Below are 18,565 nucleotides of genomic sequence, written 5' to 3'. Positions count from 1 at the left end.
TGAGAAAGTGTAAGAAAAAGAGTGTTAGAGAAAGAGAGAAATATTGTGTGTGAGAGGGTGAGGAAGAGAGTGGCTAAGTGAGATGAAGAGAGTGTATGTGTAAGTGAGTTAGAGAGAGATAAATAGAATGTAAATAAGAGTTAAAAGAGAGAGAGAGAGAGAGAGAGAGAGAGAGAGAGAGAAAGAGAGAGAGAGGGAGAGAGGGAGAGAGGGAGAGAGGGAGGGAGAGAGAGATAGAGATAGAGAGAGGAAAAGAGTGGGATAGAGTGTTGGAGAGAGAAAGAGTTATCCACAAAAAAGCAAATCATTTTATTCAAAAAAGTTAGAGATTGCACAAAAACAGAAACATTAAAATTGCGCAGCATGCATCGTTGCTATTAGTAATTTAAAAACCAATAAATGTGTGTCCAGTAAACCCTGGAGTCGTGGCAGTTGCTCGATTTAGAGGAAACATCCGACAGCATACTTTGTTGTTAGATAAAGAGGATTATTATGCAAAAAAAATTAATAACTAGAGCCTGCGAGTCTTATTATTTGTAGAAAAATATTTGAATAAAATAATTATTCATGCAATATGATTCTTTAACTGATAGTTTATAGGCAGATATGAGCTTTTGTGTAAACTCATTGATAGTCATGAGATGCAAATACCCAGTAGTACTCATTGATTTCAATCACCGTGAAGCGGTAGATTGAGCAGTTTTATTTGTTAGACAACTGCAGTTTAGGTACAACTATAAAAAAGAAAATTTGCACCTTTCAGAATGGAACACCTGGTTGCTGTCACGCTGCTTATCGGTGAGTTTACACTGTAATCGCCTGTTTCACTGAGTTACTGTTTACCATTTTAGATGAGACTGAAACAAAAGAGACATGTTCTAATGTGAAACACCTTTCATATCACCTTAATTGCCTTAAATACAGAAAATTACTATAGCACTAATTTTTAGGTGATAACTTAGACTTGAAAAATATCAGACCATTTTTAAAGATCAGAAAATAAGACTAAAACAACGATTTGTTGCTAGTTATTTATAATTACCGTAAGTTTATCAGTGTATAGCCAAGATTTCCAAAATGTGGTTTATAAAACATTTCAGGATATGTGAATTTAAAATAGATGCTTTCATAGCCTCTGATGATCTACTATATAGACGGCAATCTGTGTGTAGATGTTTGTCCACCTTAAAGAGTAGTCTTTCCTTTTTTCGTCATACGAAGTGAACTGAATTAATATGAGCACCGTACTTTTCGGACTATTAGCCGCTACTTTTTATGGTTTAAGCCATGGGCTTATATAAGGGTGCGGCTATTCTGCAGTTTTTTCATTCACTGCTAGGGCGCATTAACAGGAATCTCTGGTTAGTGCGCCTCTATACATAACCTATTCATCGTTTTCCGTTTTCACACAAAAATGACGTAATAATTACAATTATATGAACTTTATTAGCTTCATGCCACGCAATGCTTTTTTGTCCTCAACATATTAGGGCTAATTTTTTTTGGCAAAACGATATCGACAATAGACTCTCTCGATATTAGAATTTGGCGATTAAATTCTATTAACTCTATGAAACACGATGCCTTTTTTGCGTTTTAGTGAACCTTTATTTCCGGCTTTTTTCAAGGATCAATTGCTAAATCCCCGTAAAGGTTAATACTATTCACGCAAACAATTGTATTATCTCGAGTAGAAATAGCCTCTAGAATCTAAATTCTCTCACCTTCAATCAGACAAAGCCACTACAATATCTCATTTTTACATATCGTCGTACCAGTATCGGCGTATTCAGTGCTTTGATGGATAGCTATTAGTGGAACAGTAACCTTTTTGTACACACTTCTGTGCAAGAATTGTTATTATTAATTCATCATATTCAGAATTTTTATTTTGTTTGCTCAGTTCATATTAATTGTATCATTACCAAATCATCTCTTATTGTAATCGTAGCAAAACAGACTCGATTTAGTTATTACTTGCTAATTATTTCACTTTTACATCTAAACCCTTTTATAATCGTTTCATTTTTTTACATTTAGTTGACCTGCACGAAACATTTTTCTCATAATATGAAGTTTAAAAGTTGTTTGACACAGTTTGAAAACCTTTAAAGTTGTTTTTTAGGTAGAGTAGCAAATGTTGTTATATGTTAAATACAAATCAATTTTCTGTCCAAAGACCTTTTTTACTACCCGGGCAGCGGCGGTAGAACAGCTAATACACAACAAATAGCTAAAGTTACTAAGGTATACAATATAAACATTTCAGTTTCCATCAGCTGAGTTTGAATAATAAAATAGTTACTAGTTAGAGTTGAACATGTTTGTTCAACTTACAAAGGTAACGAATTTCCAAACCATGTGTGCGAACTCTGTATCTTTGGTTTGTTTTTAGATATGTGCTTTGTTTCCTTGTTGTTTGGAAATTCACAAAGTATTCTATATATATATGTCTATTTATTTTATTCTCTATATCTATATATTCTTTCTTGGATAAATCTGCCTAGTTTTATTAAACCCTATAATGAACTAGCTGCGCTACTCGGCGTTGCCTGAGTAATAAAAAAGCCTTTGCACAGAAAATTGATTGGTATTTAACATAGGGTATAACAACCTTTGCCATTCTAACTTTCAAATTACATATTATGAGAAAACTGTGTTGTGTAGTTGAAATAATTTAAGAGAAAATACAAACAACTAAAAGTTTTTAAACTTTGTCAAGCAACTATAATTCTCAAACTTCATATCACAAGAAAAATCTTTTTGTGCAAGTCAAATAAATCGAAAAAAATAAAACAGCAACGAAAGGGCTTAGATGTAAATATGCTAAATTAAGTCGGTTTTGTTACGATTACAATAAAATATGATTCGGTAATGATACAATTAATACAAATTGAAATAACAAAATAGAAATCCTGAATATATTGGATTAATAACAACAATTTTTGCATAAAAGTGTGTGCGTATAAAAAAGGTTACAGTTCCATCAAAAGCTATCCATCAAAACTTTGACTATATACGATGATACAGGTACCTTTCGATACTGGTACAGTTGTGAAAATGAGATATCGTACCGTCTTTGTCTGACCGAACGGAGAAAGAATGTCAAGGCTCTTCCTATAATTGTCAGCGTGAGAAGAATTGGTCTTGACCCCAGATATAGTAATTGAACCTTACGGAAAATTATTTTTTCAAAAAGGGCATCGTAACGCGTGAGCACAATGATAAAATAATTAGCGGGTGCATTCGCTATAGGGTATATAATAACATGGCTCAGTGGTAGAGCGCCCAAATTTTAAACTTGCGGTAGCGGTCTCTGTGAGTTAAAATTTATCAGATTGCGGAATCTTTATCCAAGATTTTTATAGCTATTATAGCTAGAACTACTTGCATATCCACATACCCATAAACTTTGAGAAATATATATAGAGATACTTCTTTAAAGGCAATTTTAGAACTGATTGATATGGTAAAGACAATATTAGTACGTCATCGTTAGTATATCATCTGAGCTTGTTATTGCATCTCACGCAATTAAATCTAGAGGAGTACAAGTGTAGCACTGGTAACAGTAGTAAAACTGTCAGTTTTGATAAGAAAAGTTCTCGCACTTGTGCTAGTGAAGAGTACAGCTAATGATCGTGGTTGTAGTAGTTTTAGCAGTAGTTTTAGCGAGGATAGGATAGTAGTGGATAGAGTGTTACTAGTAGCATTATTTGTAGTCTACCTATTGTAAGAGCTACAATATTATTGATATACCACATTGCTTGAAAAACTTTTTTTAGGTTGTCTAAGATTTGGAGTTTCTCACAAATACTTAGGATGCTATAGCGATAGCAATGACAGAGCCTTGGACCATGTAATCGACTCACGGGTAATGAGTATTGAGTTATGTGTGGGCACTTGTATTTCTAGAGGTAAGAACATATCATTCTTTATTTCTACCTAGAACCCTTTCCATGAAGTCATTTGTAAAACAGTTAAAACAAAAAGCATTATATTCTGGCCTCCATCAATTGTTCTGGTGAATTACCGCACCAACTTTGTCACAATTTTTGGCAAACCATTGTTGATATCCATTGTATTACTGAAAAAAATTACCATCGAATAAACCTAGCGTTTTGCTACACTGACAAAACCCAATGATCTCAGTCATATTGCGATGAGAGTATAACAAAGAAGTATTATTTTCCGGCTCCTGTCGATGAAGCTTCAACCATTATTTACCAAACCTATACAGGAAATGGCTACGCAGGCCTACAGTTCTCATTTCAATGTTTCTGTGGAGAAACGTTTGCAAAACATGGCAAGGCAACTGAGTCATTATGCAGTTCTGCCTGCTCTGGAGATTCAAGCCAACTTTGTGGTGGTTCTTATGCAAATAGCATCTACCAAACCTTTCCTGGTAAGTTATGACTAATAATATGTACTAAAATACAAAAGAAGTACAATTATAAAAAGGCAATGTTTTCATATTGAAAACACAATAATTAGGATTGACGTAATCATGAATACAGAAATAGATCATCAATCTTAACATTTGGTAAAAATTGGTAACTCTATAATTTCACGTAGCTTTCTCAAATGTTTTCACATAACTGTTTGTTCATAGTAGCTAGATAACAACATGAATCTGCATGTTCAATCATAAAAAGTTTTATCTACATTTTAAAGTCATCAATATTCATGGCATACACATTTCTTAAAATCAGGAAAATATAGTGAAAGCAGTCAGAGGTGATTCCTTATACAGTCTACATGGCATGTGTACTAACTATATGTTATTAATGGTGTGCTGATGAAACTAAAGTCAACTAGGAGATTACTGTGTAATGTGTTGATATTTACTCTACCACTTCTACAATTACCTAATTATTCTCTTATGTAAAACTCTTTTAATGCAGTTTACTTAAGCAGAGAGTGCTAAAATGGTTGTTTGGGTATTGTCGGTAGATATTTTATTATTCTCTATTATCTCGCTCCATCCTTGTTTCTTGGTGCTGTTTGTAATCCCATATATGTATTATGTTCAAATTAATAGCAAGTTTAGAGCATTTACCAAAATTACCAGTTTATCTGTAGAACATTTTTAATCTATCTCAGTAGTAATATTTATTTACTCTTCCAAGACCCCGGTGGCAAGTTACCTTCATCAACTGAAGCTGTAGTCACTCGTTTTTTAAACTGAAATGAACTAAAATGAAATTATAAGGGTATCAGAAGACTAAAAAATTAGTGACTGCAAATATTGGAAACCATTTTGTAGACTACTTTCTTTTTTGTTTTAGTCCCATAGATGTAACTAGCATTGACTTACTAACCATAGATGTAACTAATAATGACTAATTAACCATGAATGTAACTAGCAATGACTAACTTACCATAGATGTAACTAGTATTGGTTAACTATTCATAGATGTAACTAGCATTGATTAACTTACCATATATGTAACTAGCATTGACTAACTAACCATAGAGGTGACTAGCATTGAATAACTATTTATAGATGTAACTAGCAATGACTAACTAACCATAGACGTAACTAGTATTGGCTAACTATTTATAGATATAGCTAGCATTTAATAATTAACCATATATATTCCAATATTGACTAACTAACCATAGATGTAACTAGCATTGACTAACTGACCATAGATGTAGCTAGTATTGATTAGCTATTCATAAATGCAATGAGCGTCGACTAACCATGCCATTTCAGATGAGGAAATAAAGTTGTCTGAAGCAAACTTTACATGGACAGAGGGCATGTTGAATACAAGAAATATTAACATAGACTTCAAAGAAGGTATCGTCTCTCTAATGGAACACCCTGTAGTGCCAACTCATCTCCTACTGGCTACAACGCATCAGCTCATTGAAGTTACTAAAGATGGTCAATGCATAGTTCCCGTAGGAAGAGCTACTGATGCATGTAGCAGTGCAAATAACAACATTTCTTTCACAAGAATATCTCATGTTGCTCATGCCAATTTGGAGAGCATTGGAAATTTGCGGACAGTACTATTGCTCGCTGACACAGGTGACCACTGCATAAAATGTCTTGATTTGTCTAATGATAATTTTGAGTGCTCTGCAATTGGCTATTGTGGAGATGATCTTATGATGGATGTATCACAGAAAACACTTCTTAATGACATTCGGGTAAACAGCCCTCAATTTATAAGCGTTGCATATTTTGGGAGTTTGGTCCAAGTTGTTATCAACTGCGGACAAGGTTTAGACTACATTTTAGTTGTCAGCATGTACTCAACAACCTATTTTGGTTTTTTGTACATACACAGCTCACAAACTATCATTTCACAAATACCAGGAGTTCGTGGCATCATACAGACTTCTAGACTTTCCGATGATCAATGCACGATTAAATGGAATAGTCCGGAAGAAGTTAGCTATGTTTACAGCTGCCCATCTTCAGTTTACGATTCGTACAAGCTTCATTATGTAGATGGTAACTTAATCATATCCACTGGCTACTCGATAAACCGACTAGTACTGGACAGTTCTACACTGGAAAAAGAAGAAATAACTTTCATATCAAACTCACTAGAATTATTCAGCTCTATTGATTTGTACGCTAGTTCAAGTACAGAGTACAGCGGCCTTTGGATATACAGCAAGCCTTTGAAACTGTTCTCTTTGTTTGAACACGGATTAGCCTCCTGTTGCACGCCTGCATTCGAATCAAGATTTCAGTTACAAATGAAGCATTACCGGTGCGCTGGTAATATATTTCACCAGCTTCTAGATAGTAGTATTGAGTCATGTGCATATTACTGTATCAAAAGGAGATGTTGTGCCTTATCTTTCAACATAGCGAACAGGAAGTGCTTGTTGCATGCTGGTCAATCCTCAATACTAGGGATACGTGAACTAGGTACTACCTGTTACTATAAGGAAGATGTTTGTAAGATATAGACATACTTGACTATATTTACAGGAAACCAATGCTGCCACAATAATCATTTTTAAAGTGAAAACTGTTTGTTTATTTTATTTGTAGAAAACACTAACTTAGCAACTAAATTTGTTTATTCTGTTTGTCACAAAGAATAAACATTACTGTTCCTGAACTACATAGTGTTTTAATTTAGAAGTGTGCTCACCAACTGATAAATTATGATCTCTTAACTAGTAATTATGAATATAATACTAATACTGAAAGGAATTAGTACTACAGTTGCTGAAGCAATATAGAATGACTTAAAACAAGTGTACTTACCATACAGTTTGTATTTCGTATATCACTGACAGTTTTATGGCTCGTGTGCTCGGCCCTTTTCAGCATCTACCTAAAAATCTTGACACAAAGTTGTGACACAAAAGATACTAAACTTCATGCTATAGCGCCTTTGGCCGTAATTCTCCAAAATAAACCCCAAAATTATTTTGGTTAAAATTTTAATTCTTGTGTAAATTTTAAAACACTGTCGTCGTATGTTATACATGTATGCATCTTCACTCAAGGATATTTGAGCAACTATCTGTTGGCTCATTATATAAGAGTAAAATTTTCAGTAATCATGATTTTGATGTTTATTAACCGAAACTAGTAGCATATCTCTTTGAAGCCAGACTTAATCAACAGCCAGCAGTTATCTTTAACATACTCTACCACTAGGGTTCCAATAAATTTAATGGAGTTGTGGTATTACACTCTTAATGAGTAGGATGGGGGAATGGAGCTAGTTGAATTGTTCAGATGTTTGAGTAAGTCAAAGAGAATCAGATGAAGTGAGTTGCTTGTAAAAATTAGTCGCTTGAGTCAAAGAAAGAAAGAAAGATGAAAAGAGTTGCTTGCTTGTTTGTTCAAAATACTATAACAACTACATGTATACGCAAAAGGTGTCAACTAGATGCAAATATTGCATCTAAATGCAAATGCAAGGTTTTAAGAACTAAAACCCAACTTCCTTTAGGCACAACCATGCAGAATAAGTGAATACCATACTACTTTGAAACCGACAGAGCTGACCAAGAAACCTGCTAGAAATAGTCTAGGGCTAAATGTTCCACAAGCTAGTCTTTTTTATCAAAAGGCTGCCATTTGCCCATTCACTTCTACTCTGCTATAGAAATGGTACACGAAGGAGAATGCACCCTGTATATGAATGTATCTAATATCAATGAAATCTAAATATGTTTTATTGATCTTAAAATATAAGAGCATGAAAGTCATCAGGTAGTTTAAAAATACTGTAAGCATGAGTTGCATGGAGACATGCATTTAATCCTTTTGCTGTGTCTTTTTGAGGGTGCAAATCCTCTTCAACTTACCTGCTATTTCAATAACATAATCTGATAGTAGGTTAAAGTAAGTAAAATTAGACAATTCCAACAATTCCAACAAAGATTTTCTTGCCCTATTTAGACAGCATGGACAGAAAACTTTAGCTATTAGCTTTATTACTAATAAATTTTCAGTCAAATTTTTTGAAATTACTTGTTAAATTTAAAGGTTGACTTGCAACAAAATTCACATTACAGTTATTTGGTATCAAAAGATTCACCAAGCCTTACTCTGCTGTGTTGTAGGTGCAAAATATGTGGAAATGTATTTACAAGCTTTTGAAACCTCAAAAGCAAACAGTTAATTGCCGCCATCACGAAACTGTCGTAGACTAAAATCTCTATACAAAACGGCTTAAGTGGGACGTAATTGAACAATATGGCTTCTGTTTACACTTTAATGCAACCTCATTCGTCGAAATAGTTTCACAGATATACCTCACGTATTCAATAAAACCATGTCTATTGTTCTTACACGTCTATTTCATCATCGTTGATGTGCTGTCACTTAGAGCACTGATATCTCAAAACTACCGCAAAAAATTGTTTAATTTTCTATTCAAAACTCAAACGAGTGCATATCATTCTTTGATAAACACGACAAACCTGTTGGTTACATGTGATAATCAAAAAATGCTGCAAAAAATGTTTGAACCATTTGGCAAAAAGTATGGGTCACATGATCAGATTACGACTAGATGATTAGACCAGGCGGAAATGAAACTGTAAAGTAGTGAGCATTTATATTTGATACGGGCTTTCTGGTAGAACCTGAAGTGTTTGTCATAAACTAGTGTTACACAACGTTTTATATTGAGCCTTTTATTGGCCTTTAGTTTCCCGTGATAACATCACACGTCAAAACAATAACCACAATTTTTGAGTACGTAATCAAAATAAAGAGATTTCAAACTAAAGCGTTTTCGTGATGGCTGCGATTAACTGTTCCCTTTTGAGCTTTCAAGAGCTTGTAATCACATTTCGACATATTTTGAACCTAAAACACAACACAGCACAGTAAAACATGCTGAACTTCTTGATACCAAATAACTGTAATGTGAATTTTGTTGCGAGTCAACCTTTAATAAAAAAACTACTTCACCAGTAAAAAATAGGTTCATAAATTAACCAAACTAGAATCCAATTAATGATGGTTACTAAGACTTCTTGAGATGTTTTTTAAACTGTGTGGATAAAACCCAAATTATGTAACATTAATTAACATCAAAAAGGTAAACACCAGCTTTCTACCCAAGTATCTATCTTGAGCATCAAGAAAAGTAAAAAATGTAATCAATAGTATTTAGGAAATATAGATGTTTATTATACAGTACAAGTTTTCCCCTGGTCTCACCAAACATCTAGATTATAGTTGACCCATTATTTAGAATATACCTATATAATTATGAAACTGATCGTTTTGTGTTCTTGCTTTGTACCGTTGTCCTGTAAGTAGAATGTTTTTAAAAGACTGCAACATACTTGAAGTTCAATCTTGACATTCAGCATCAGGTACTGCAAGCATACGAACTGAACCAACCTAGCCACCATTCTGACTAGCAAAACAATTTGTACTATAATATCGGCGCTGTTCTGTGATGATCAAGAATTCTCAAGTGTAAAGGTAGAGTTATAAGAATAAACTACTAGAGCTTCAGGCCTTATCTACAACTTATTTATTGTGAAAAAATCAGGTTTACTACAAGCAACAGTGGACTCAATTGGCAACTTTAAACTTTTGAAAAAAGATCTATCTGATTATAAACTCAAAATATCGCATTCACTTATCTATAAGGACAATTTCCTTCAATAAAGGCGTTCACATGAATTGTTGTCATGGAAACAGGGTAGCAATAATTGTAGCAGTTTGCATTGAAAGATAAAAATCTTCAGCAACACTGCTTTCTGTTGGTTGATTATAAATATCGACTGTTGGAGTTATCTACCCTTTGGCATGATGCTATGTTGTATGTTATGTATTACTCAAGGTATGATTAATCTTGCTGGCTTTGACTTTTAAAGATTGAACAGCAACAAGTTCAGTTATACAAAACATGTTTGGCAGAAGCTTTCATTAATAGTTTATGACTTATAACCAGGGTAATGACTGGTTCCAGGAGTGAGAGAGCTTTATTTGATATTGAGGAACAGGAGCCTATTAGGTTACTTAATATTATGCAAAAGAAATTAAATATACTGGGTGAATAGTAAAACACTATATTTGCACAGTTATTGAAAACAAGTAAAAAATTTTAACAATACTGTACTGTATGACAGGTAGTATATATATTTGAAAAAATATTAAGAAGAGAGTAAACTTTTAGTAATTGCGCTACAAATTTGTTTCGTGTGATGCACTCATCAGACGCAGTTGGACTACAAATATATATTAAATAATGAAATATAAATAAATAATAATAATATATATATATATATAAAAGGAAAATTATATATATATTATTATATTATATATAATTATATATTATTACATATATAATTATATATTATTATATTATATATATATGTATATATATATACATGTATACTTATATTTGAAAAAATATTAAGAAGAGAGTAAACTTTTAGTAATTTCGCTACAAAATTGTTTTGTGCGATGCACTCATCAGACGCGGTTGGACTAAAAAATCTATATTAAAAAGTAAAATATAAATAAATAATAATATATATATATAGAACACAATAATATATATAAGTATTTCTCAAAGTATGTGTGTCTGTCATTCGGTATGTTCAGCTAAAGCTATTAAAATTTTAATTTTGGAATGAAAGATCCGCTTCGCAGAAGATTTGATCTCATACCCTCTTGTTTGTCAAACCAATCTCTTATCAATCAAGAAACCCCAGCTTGATAGATTCATTAGGCTATGTATGTCGTTAAATGGGTGCAAATACTCGTCCGCTCTCCGTTACAGTGCAAGGTCATGGCGCAATGTCATGGAAAGTGGTAGAGTATTTTCATGTTTGCTCAATTGTGAGAGCAAATAGTTAGCTCTTCTCAGTAAGATTACTCAAATTAGCCATTTACAATGTGCCAGGCTAATAGCAAGTGGCAGGTAACTATGCTACCTCTCATGATTTATAAGCTGATCGTTAATACCCGTACAATGTCAAGCATTCTGCTAGTATATAGTACAACAAAGAGCTTGTCTAGTTTCTTGGATAAACTCAGAAACTTATTAACCACTCACTTAGCTATATAGTCAAAAAGATATAATAACTAAGGCATCAGATCACTCACTGGTAAGTTCAGTGAAAAATTCACAGATAAAAACGTGTGAAAGCAGCACAATATGAGTTTTATAACAGGAAGTTAAAGTTTTATTAACCATACTAAGGCAAGGCAGCTGACCTATGTGGCTCATAACCATATTTTTTTCTGTGAAAAGGCTCATCGTGGTAAACCATATTTCATGACCAGAGTTGAGATGTCTTTATCAAAGAGACACCACACACTGTGTCAATAGATGAATTGCTACACATTGATATTGTCTTTAAAAAGGCGGAATATTTCATCGCCAATACTGAAACTAATAGTATAATTAAAAGTGAGATAACAAACCAACAACACAGGAACCATATGCATCCCACCATATAAAAAGCACACCTAAAGAAGCATGAGTCAATAGCCTTAAACCTCCTGAATATGGTGAACTAAGAGAAGTTAAATAATGCCCTTTGGGCTATAGTCAATATGACAGAGAACTATGCTTAATACTAGCATACAATTTAATATTTGTTAGATACAGTTAGAATGCCTATCATCTGGAGTTTATCGGTTTTAGTGATTAGGATACACATATAATAGTACTTTCTAAAATTGTTGGCAAAGAAAGGTTGTGAGGTAACTTTAAACAGTTTATTGTATATTTATAGATCAGCATAATATATATCTAATATAATATAATCTGCCAAAACTAGACGATCTTATAAAAAAAGAGAGGTAAAGAGTTGTTAACTTTTCTAAACTAGCAGTAATTATCTTCAGTTAGAGATCCCAAAGGCTCTGTGATATTAACACTTTTTTTGATTTGTACAGATGCAAAAGAATGTGTTTTAGTGTAGCATCAAGTTCTGCCAATATCAGTGTTGTATGGACTTACCGACAGGTGTTGTAGACTGCCTTTACGACCTTATCATAATTGGTATATGAAACCTTTAATAAATGTTAGTGGTATGCTAACTAGACTACAGAAAATAGGTGCTAGTTAAAGTTTGAACATTTGTAAACAAAGTGATATAAAGTCGCTTTACCATCTCGCAGCCTTAACAAAATTATGAATTTAAAGTTGGGTTTTCCATGAACATGAATAGTCTCAGATTAGAGTTGGCTAGAAAATAAGAATATTGTAAAGGTTTTGTGCTCTACCTTTACTGCTTTACCACTACAATATAATAATAATAATGACATGCTTCTGTCATGTAGTGACAATGCTTGGTAGTGTTCTATAGTAGAGAAACACACCACCAGGTCTAGGTTTTTATAAGCTACCTTGGGTGGTCCTAACACTTATCAAGGGCTTCTTCTGGAACTGTCAGATTAACCTGAAAAGATACATTTTTTTGCAACACGTCCAGTCTGACAGAGGCAGGTAGCCATTTCACTTGTTCAACGTGCGAAGGACAGAGGTGGATCTTTAACATGCCCACATTGTCAGTGTGGTACACGGGCCTCCAAATTAAGGTCTAGATCCGAAAGACCTAGCAATTTAGGGTTGAAAGCTTGCTGAGAGCTTTTTGTTAGATTGGCATTAAGCAGGGCTCGAACCACCAACCCCATGGTTGACCAAGTCAAAGATGATACCACTAAGCCAGCCTGACACCCTACCAGTACAAGACTCAGTGCAAGAGTTTATACAATTAATTGTCTGCTTTGTTCATAAGGGGTTACAATAGAAAGCATGCAGCATGTAACGAACAGGTGCAAAACTGCTCCGCACTCTTCTGTGAACGTTCGTGCTTATATAGCGGGGAGCCCCGCCTCTTCTTCCACTTGGTTGGACTCGGCTGGCTTGGCTAGGCTTTGCTCAGCTCGGCTTGGATCTGACTGGCTTAACTCTCTTCCTCTCGTTATTCCGTATGACTGAGCACAGCCCGGCGCGGCTTAGCTCAGCCCTAGGCTCAGCTCTCAGTGAATCATATTCTACAACACTCTCCCCTCCATTGGTGACCACGGTCTCCAATCTAGACCTTGGGAGAGACTTTATGGCAACCACCTGGCAGACCTCCTTCTTTCCTGTCAAAGTTATGTGTAGGTCTCATCATCCACTTCTGAGGCAGCTGCCCTGGGGCAACTCGTGCCGGCCTTGGCAGTCGCCTTCTCCCATTCCTGATCTTCCTTGTAAGCCAATATGTTTGCTAGTGTTGGCCTATCTAACGCTTCTTCAGCTTCTTTCAAGCTAATTTTGACCAAAGTCAGTAAATCCTAAAGAGAAGTATTACACACGCTGTTCATCTTCTCGGGCATACTAATGTCGTTCAGAGTAAATGAAAGCCTTTAAAAGGAAAGTTTTGGTAGCGGCTGAAAGAGACATTTTATCGCTTTCCTTTTCGACCTTCGGACCGATTTCCGGTGGTCCCATTGAGTAGCACACTCCATTCCCATACCGTTCCGGAGTTCTAGTAGTCTGGTCCTAGTAGTCTGGGCCTCCTCAGGTTGTGTCGGACAAGTTCTGATAGAATTTTGGCATTGGAGTCATTCCGGTTTCCTCCGGGTTTGAATTTGGTTCTCCCAGAACTTTCCATGTTTGAAAGAATCAGTCATTACTGAGCTCGGTTTTTGATTATTGCTTTCCTTTGATCTGGCCAGGAGTCTTACGGGAGTTGCCCCCTGTCCTTGGGTTTTTGCGACCTCCATCAGCAGTTTTTCCCAGCAGGAGGTGGCATTACTGGCAATTACCGTTTCTGATTTTCACCGGATTTTTCTCCGACCTGCTGGGTTGGGCTCCCTTCATGTTAGGGCCCCTCTTGACTCCAGGGTAGTTGAGGGTCGTCCAATCCTCTCTGGACAAGTGTGGTAGAGCTTTAGTCTTGCTTCACTCTCAATTGAAAACTGGTCCTGCCTCTATCAGATAAGTGTGGTTGCACCAAGCCTTCAAGACCTGCTACGGTCCCACGAACTTTGCCTGTAGCTTGGGTTTTCCTCGGTCACAGGCATTTGTTTATGAGCCATACCCAGTTGCCTAGGGCATACAGCGGGGGCTCCTTTCAGTCCTTTTGTCTAAATTCCATCTGGTTCTGCCGTAGCATTTTGTGCATGGTTTGCAACCTTCGCTGCACTCCGAGGGCATGTTCATGGGTAGGGAAAAACCCGGTCTGAGGAGGGTGGCTCTTCAGCTGGTCCGGCAACCTCAGCTCTGGTCTCAACCTCAGCATATTTGCTGCTTTTTCGGTTGCGGAGAAGGAGGGGGTGCCATGGTATCCCTTCCGCAGTTAGAGAAGTAACAGGTCCCACTCGTCCTGTTATCGGGCTAGCAGTAACGACCTCAGAAAATCCCCCAAGTTCACGGTTGTTTCGTACCATAATTCCTTTGGCCTGTGAGTGGTAAGGAGTCGTCTGAGTCTTCTCCACAATCCAGAGTTGGCACAGTTCGGTCATTAGTTTGCTTTCAAACTGTGTTCCTGGTCCGTGTAGATCTGCTCTGGTAGCCCCAAGTAACAGAACACCCGTTCGTCTAGAGCATTCACGACCACTAGTGCTGTGGCATCGGGCAGTGCCAGTGCATCCTGCCATCAGGTGAAGTGGTCTGTGAGGACCAGCACTCACTAATTTCCCCTCGCAGTAGCTGAGAGCGACGCCGACAAGATTTACGGCCACCTTCTGCTAGGGTCTTCCGGCGTAGAGCCTCCGATTTCCACCCGCCGCCTTCGTCCTTCTATTTTTTGCGCCTGGCACATCTCACAACTCTTTACGAGCCATCTGACAGTGAATTTCAGTCCGGGCCAGTACCAGGTCAACTGAAGACAACTTGTCCTTCCCATCGCAGAGTGGGCCAGGGCGTGTGTTTGCCACACCGTGGTTTTCCACATGGCCGGCGGACAGATGGCGCACCATTTAGCGCGACCTTGCGAGCCACGCGTGCCCCCGCACGCCGTCCTGTTAGATGGACACCACCAGTACTCAAATTCAATCTCGCCACGGCTTGGGCGAGAGTCCCATGCAAGCTGTCGGTTGGCACCCCGTGGTATGCAACATTGCCTACGGTCAATCCGGCCCTGTCGAAAGCGGGAGTCCCATCCAGGCAACTGGTCGCTACCCACGCAGCCAACGACCCCTGTTCCCAAACCAGCTTCTTCCGTGAGAGGCTTCTGTCCCTCTGTTCAATGTTCCCGCATTATCAGTAGTTCTTACAGGGTTGCCTACTCAGCCCGTCTGCGTTTCCGTGCCGCGTTCCTGACCGGTGCTCCAGGGTGCATCAAAACTCCGGCAGGATCACGAGCCACTGGGCCACCTGGTTTGAGGGCTCCCTCCTTCTGCATAACCACCGGAGAAATGCATGATCGGTCCATAGAAGGAACTCCTGCCCATACAGAAAAAGCCGAAAGTGTTTTACTGCCTTGACCACCGTGAGTAGTTCTTGTCGAGTGACACAGTAATTATGTTCTGATGGAGTGAGAGTTTTGCTGTAGTAGGCAATGACCCTCTCACAGCCTTCTTGCACTTGAGACAGCACGGCCCCCTACCCCGTATCTACTGGCATCTGCATCTAACATATACTGCCGCCAAGGGTGTGGATAGCCCAAGATTGGGGCGGTGCTGATGTGGTCCATCAGTTTGTTGAAGGCAATCTGTTCTTCCCCATCCATCTCCAGGGCTCTCCCTTCATCGTCAATCGAGTCAAATGGTGGACTATTGTGGCAAACTCCGGAATCTATTATAGGTAATAGCCGACTGTCCTGAGGAACCATTGGAGTTCCTTAATTCCGCGCAAGTTTGGTCATTCTGCAACTGCCTGAACTTTATCGGGGTCTGTAGAAACTTTTTTCTTGTTCACTGTATGACTCAAGGTAACATACCTGGTGCTGTAATAACTCGCATTTGGATGGTTTCAGCTTCAACCCAGCCCTGTGGAGTCTCTGGAAGATCTCTAGCTGGTGCAGGTGTGTGTTAAAATCCGGTGCTATGACTATGATGTCGTCGAGATATAACAACAGCGTCCTCCAGTGAAGGCCGTGTAAGACGGGTTCCATGAGCATTTGAAAGGTGGCTGAGACGAAAGTCAGTCTGAAAGGTACTACCTTCCACTTCCACAACCCAGATTGGGTCGAGAAGGCCGATTTCTCCTGGGCTTCTGCATTCAGGAGAACTTGCCATTACCCACTCACCAGGTCGAGCGTGCTGAAGTAGCGGCTGCCAGACAGCGCCTCCAGGCTGTTGCCGATCCTCAATAGGGAGGAGGGGTTCTGCTCAGTGATGGCGTTCAGACACCGATAGTCTACGCAGAAGCGACACTTCCCATCCTTTTTCTGGACCAACACTACGGGGGAGCTCCAAGCCCCCTCCAGCTGGCTTGATAATTCCTCTCTTGAGTAGGTCCTAGACCTGCCTTTTGGCCTCCGCCTCCTGTTTTGGGCTGAGCCTATGGGGAGTTGCCGGATTGGCCGAGTGCCCTCCTTGAGCGAAATAGAATGCTCCAATTTGGAGGTTCTCCCTAGGTAGCCATCGCCCGTGCTGAACACGGTAGAATGCCGACTCAGCAAAAAGGTCAACCTTGCCGTCTGGCCGGTCCCTTCACAGTTCGGTCGGGCTGCTTGGAACAACTTCTCAAGGCGAGCCGGGACTACATAGATTGAAGTCAGACCGGCTTCATACAATAAGGGGTCATCTCCTTTGACCTGTGTGGTGTCAACCCCCGTGTAAGTGCTGATAGGTGCTTCGGACTGAAGGGTCAATGACCGTTCCGTTACATTCAAGCATTGAGTGATGCCATGCCCCTTGGGTCTCGGCTGATTTAGGCTACTTGCCACCAGAGGTCCATCTGGGAACCCTTCGATCATCCCGATGGAGCAGTAACTCCTTGTAGTGATGCGACAATGTATCGCCATCTTTATCTGGGCTGGCAACACCACTACTCTGATCACCGGTACTTTGCTCTGTAATAGATGTTCATGCCAGTCTATGCAGAGTAGCTGCCTGCCATCCACTCAAACCAAACTGCTGTTTAAACTCGAGAGAGCATTGATGGGCCATGAAGAATGGCATAACCATTATGGCATCCTTACTCAGGCGACTGATTACAAAAACTTCATCCGTCCATATGCCCCTAAGACAAATTGGCAACCAGATTAGTTGGTCAGTAGACCGTGGCTGTCGCTCTCTTCGAGCTGGTCTTATACGGCTCCAGGTAGTCAGTCAAAGACCTGCTTATTTAGCAGGTTCGTGGTGCATCCTGGGTTCAGGAGAAACTGGATAGCCCGCATCTCCACTTTTCCTGGAAGGAAATAGCTGGTTAAATGAAATTGGCTGAGGGCTAGTGCCATAATGGCATCCTCTAGGTTGTTCTCTAGAGTACCCATTTTTTGTGTCGGGGCGTAGTCGGTCCTTGGAGTTGTCCTAAGTCTTAAGTTAACGGTTGGCCTCATTGGCTGTTGGTCTTTGATAGGAAACAGTGTCGGCCCTGCCGCTTTGAAGGCAGGCTTCCAATGGTCTTGTCCTGTGGGACTATCCTCACTAGCCCTTAGCATCTTGGGCGGAGGAGATTTGGTAGTCACCCCTACATTTCTGGTTACGTTCTTGCCGCTCGTACGGAGGGGCGTAAATGGCATCCGGCATTGACAAAGCGTTGGAACTGGCCTCACTCAAGGACTGATAATAATTTTGTGTCTTCACAGGCTCTCCCTGTGCATGAAGTTCTCTCGGTGTGGTCCTTGCTGGTTGAGACCATTTGTCAGCGTTCACTGAATCCTGGATAGCTTTGGTACAATTCCGGGGTTGTTTGGCCTTGGCACAGTCAACAGCCGGAGCTACTCATATGGCCTCCCTTCATTTCTTGAAGCCGGTTTTGAGTAGCAGGGGCAGTTCTTCCAAACACGCTCTGGCCAACCATAACCCCAGCAATGAGTAGCTGGTTGGTTCCCCTTCTCTGTCCGAGTGTGGACTCGCTCCTGGAGTCGTTCCACTTTTTCCGTGAGCGATTGGACTAGCCGGGCTAGTTGGCCAATGATGTCGGTGTCAGCCGACTTTCACCTAGCTAGCGGGTTCCCCCTCTAGGGCCTCCACCAAAAATTCGGCAGGTTTGCA

General features: G+C 38.8%; 1 protein-coding gene across 1 annotated transcript; it reads right to left on the bottom strand.

Moving 5' to 3' along the window:
• Positions 1-16,638: 16,638 nt before the first annotated feature.
• On the bottom strand, positions 16,639-17,370 carry LOC137400990 (uncharacterized). Its single transcript, XM_068087329.1, has one exon. It carries the CDS (start codon positions 17,368-17,370, stop codon positions 16,639-16,641), a length of 732 nt encoding a protein of 243 aa, XP_067943430.1.
• Positions 17,371-18,565: the final 1,195 nt, after the last annotated feature.

Source organism: Watersipora subatra, chromosome 7 (assembly GCF_963576615.1).
Source record: "Watersipora subatra chromosome 7, tzWatSuba1.1, whole genome shotgun sequence".
Classification (NCBI taxonomy): domain Eukaryota; kingdom Metazoa; phylum Bryozoa; class Gymnolaemata; order Cheilostomatida; family Watersiporidae; genus Watersipora; species Watersipora subatra.
This window is presented reverse-complemented; position numbering and strand designations above follow the sequence as displayed.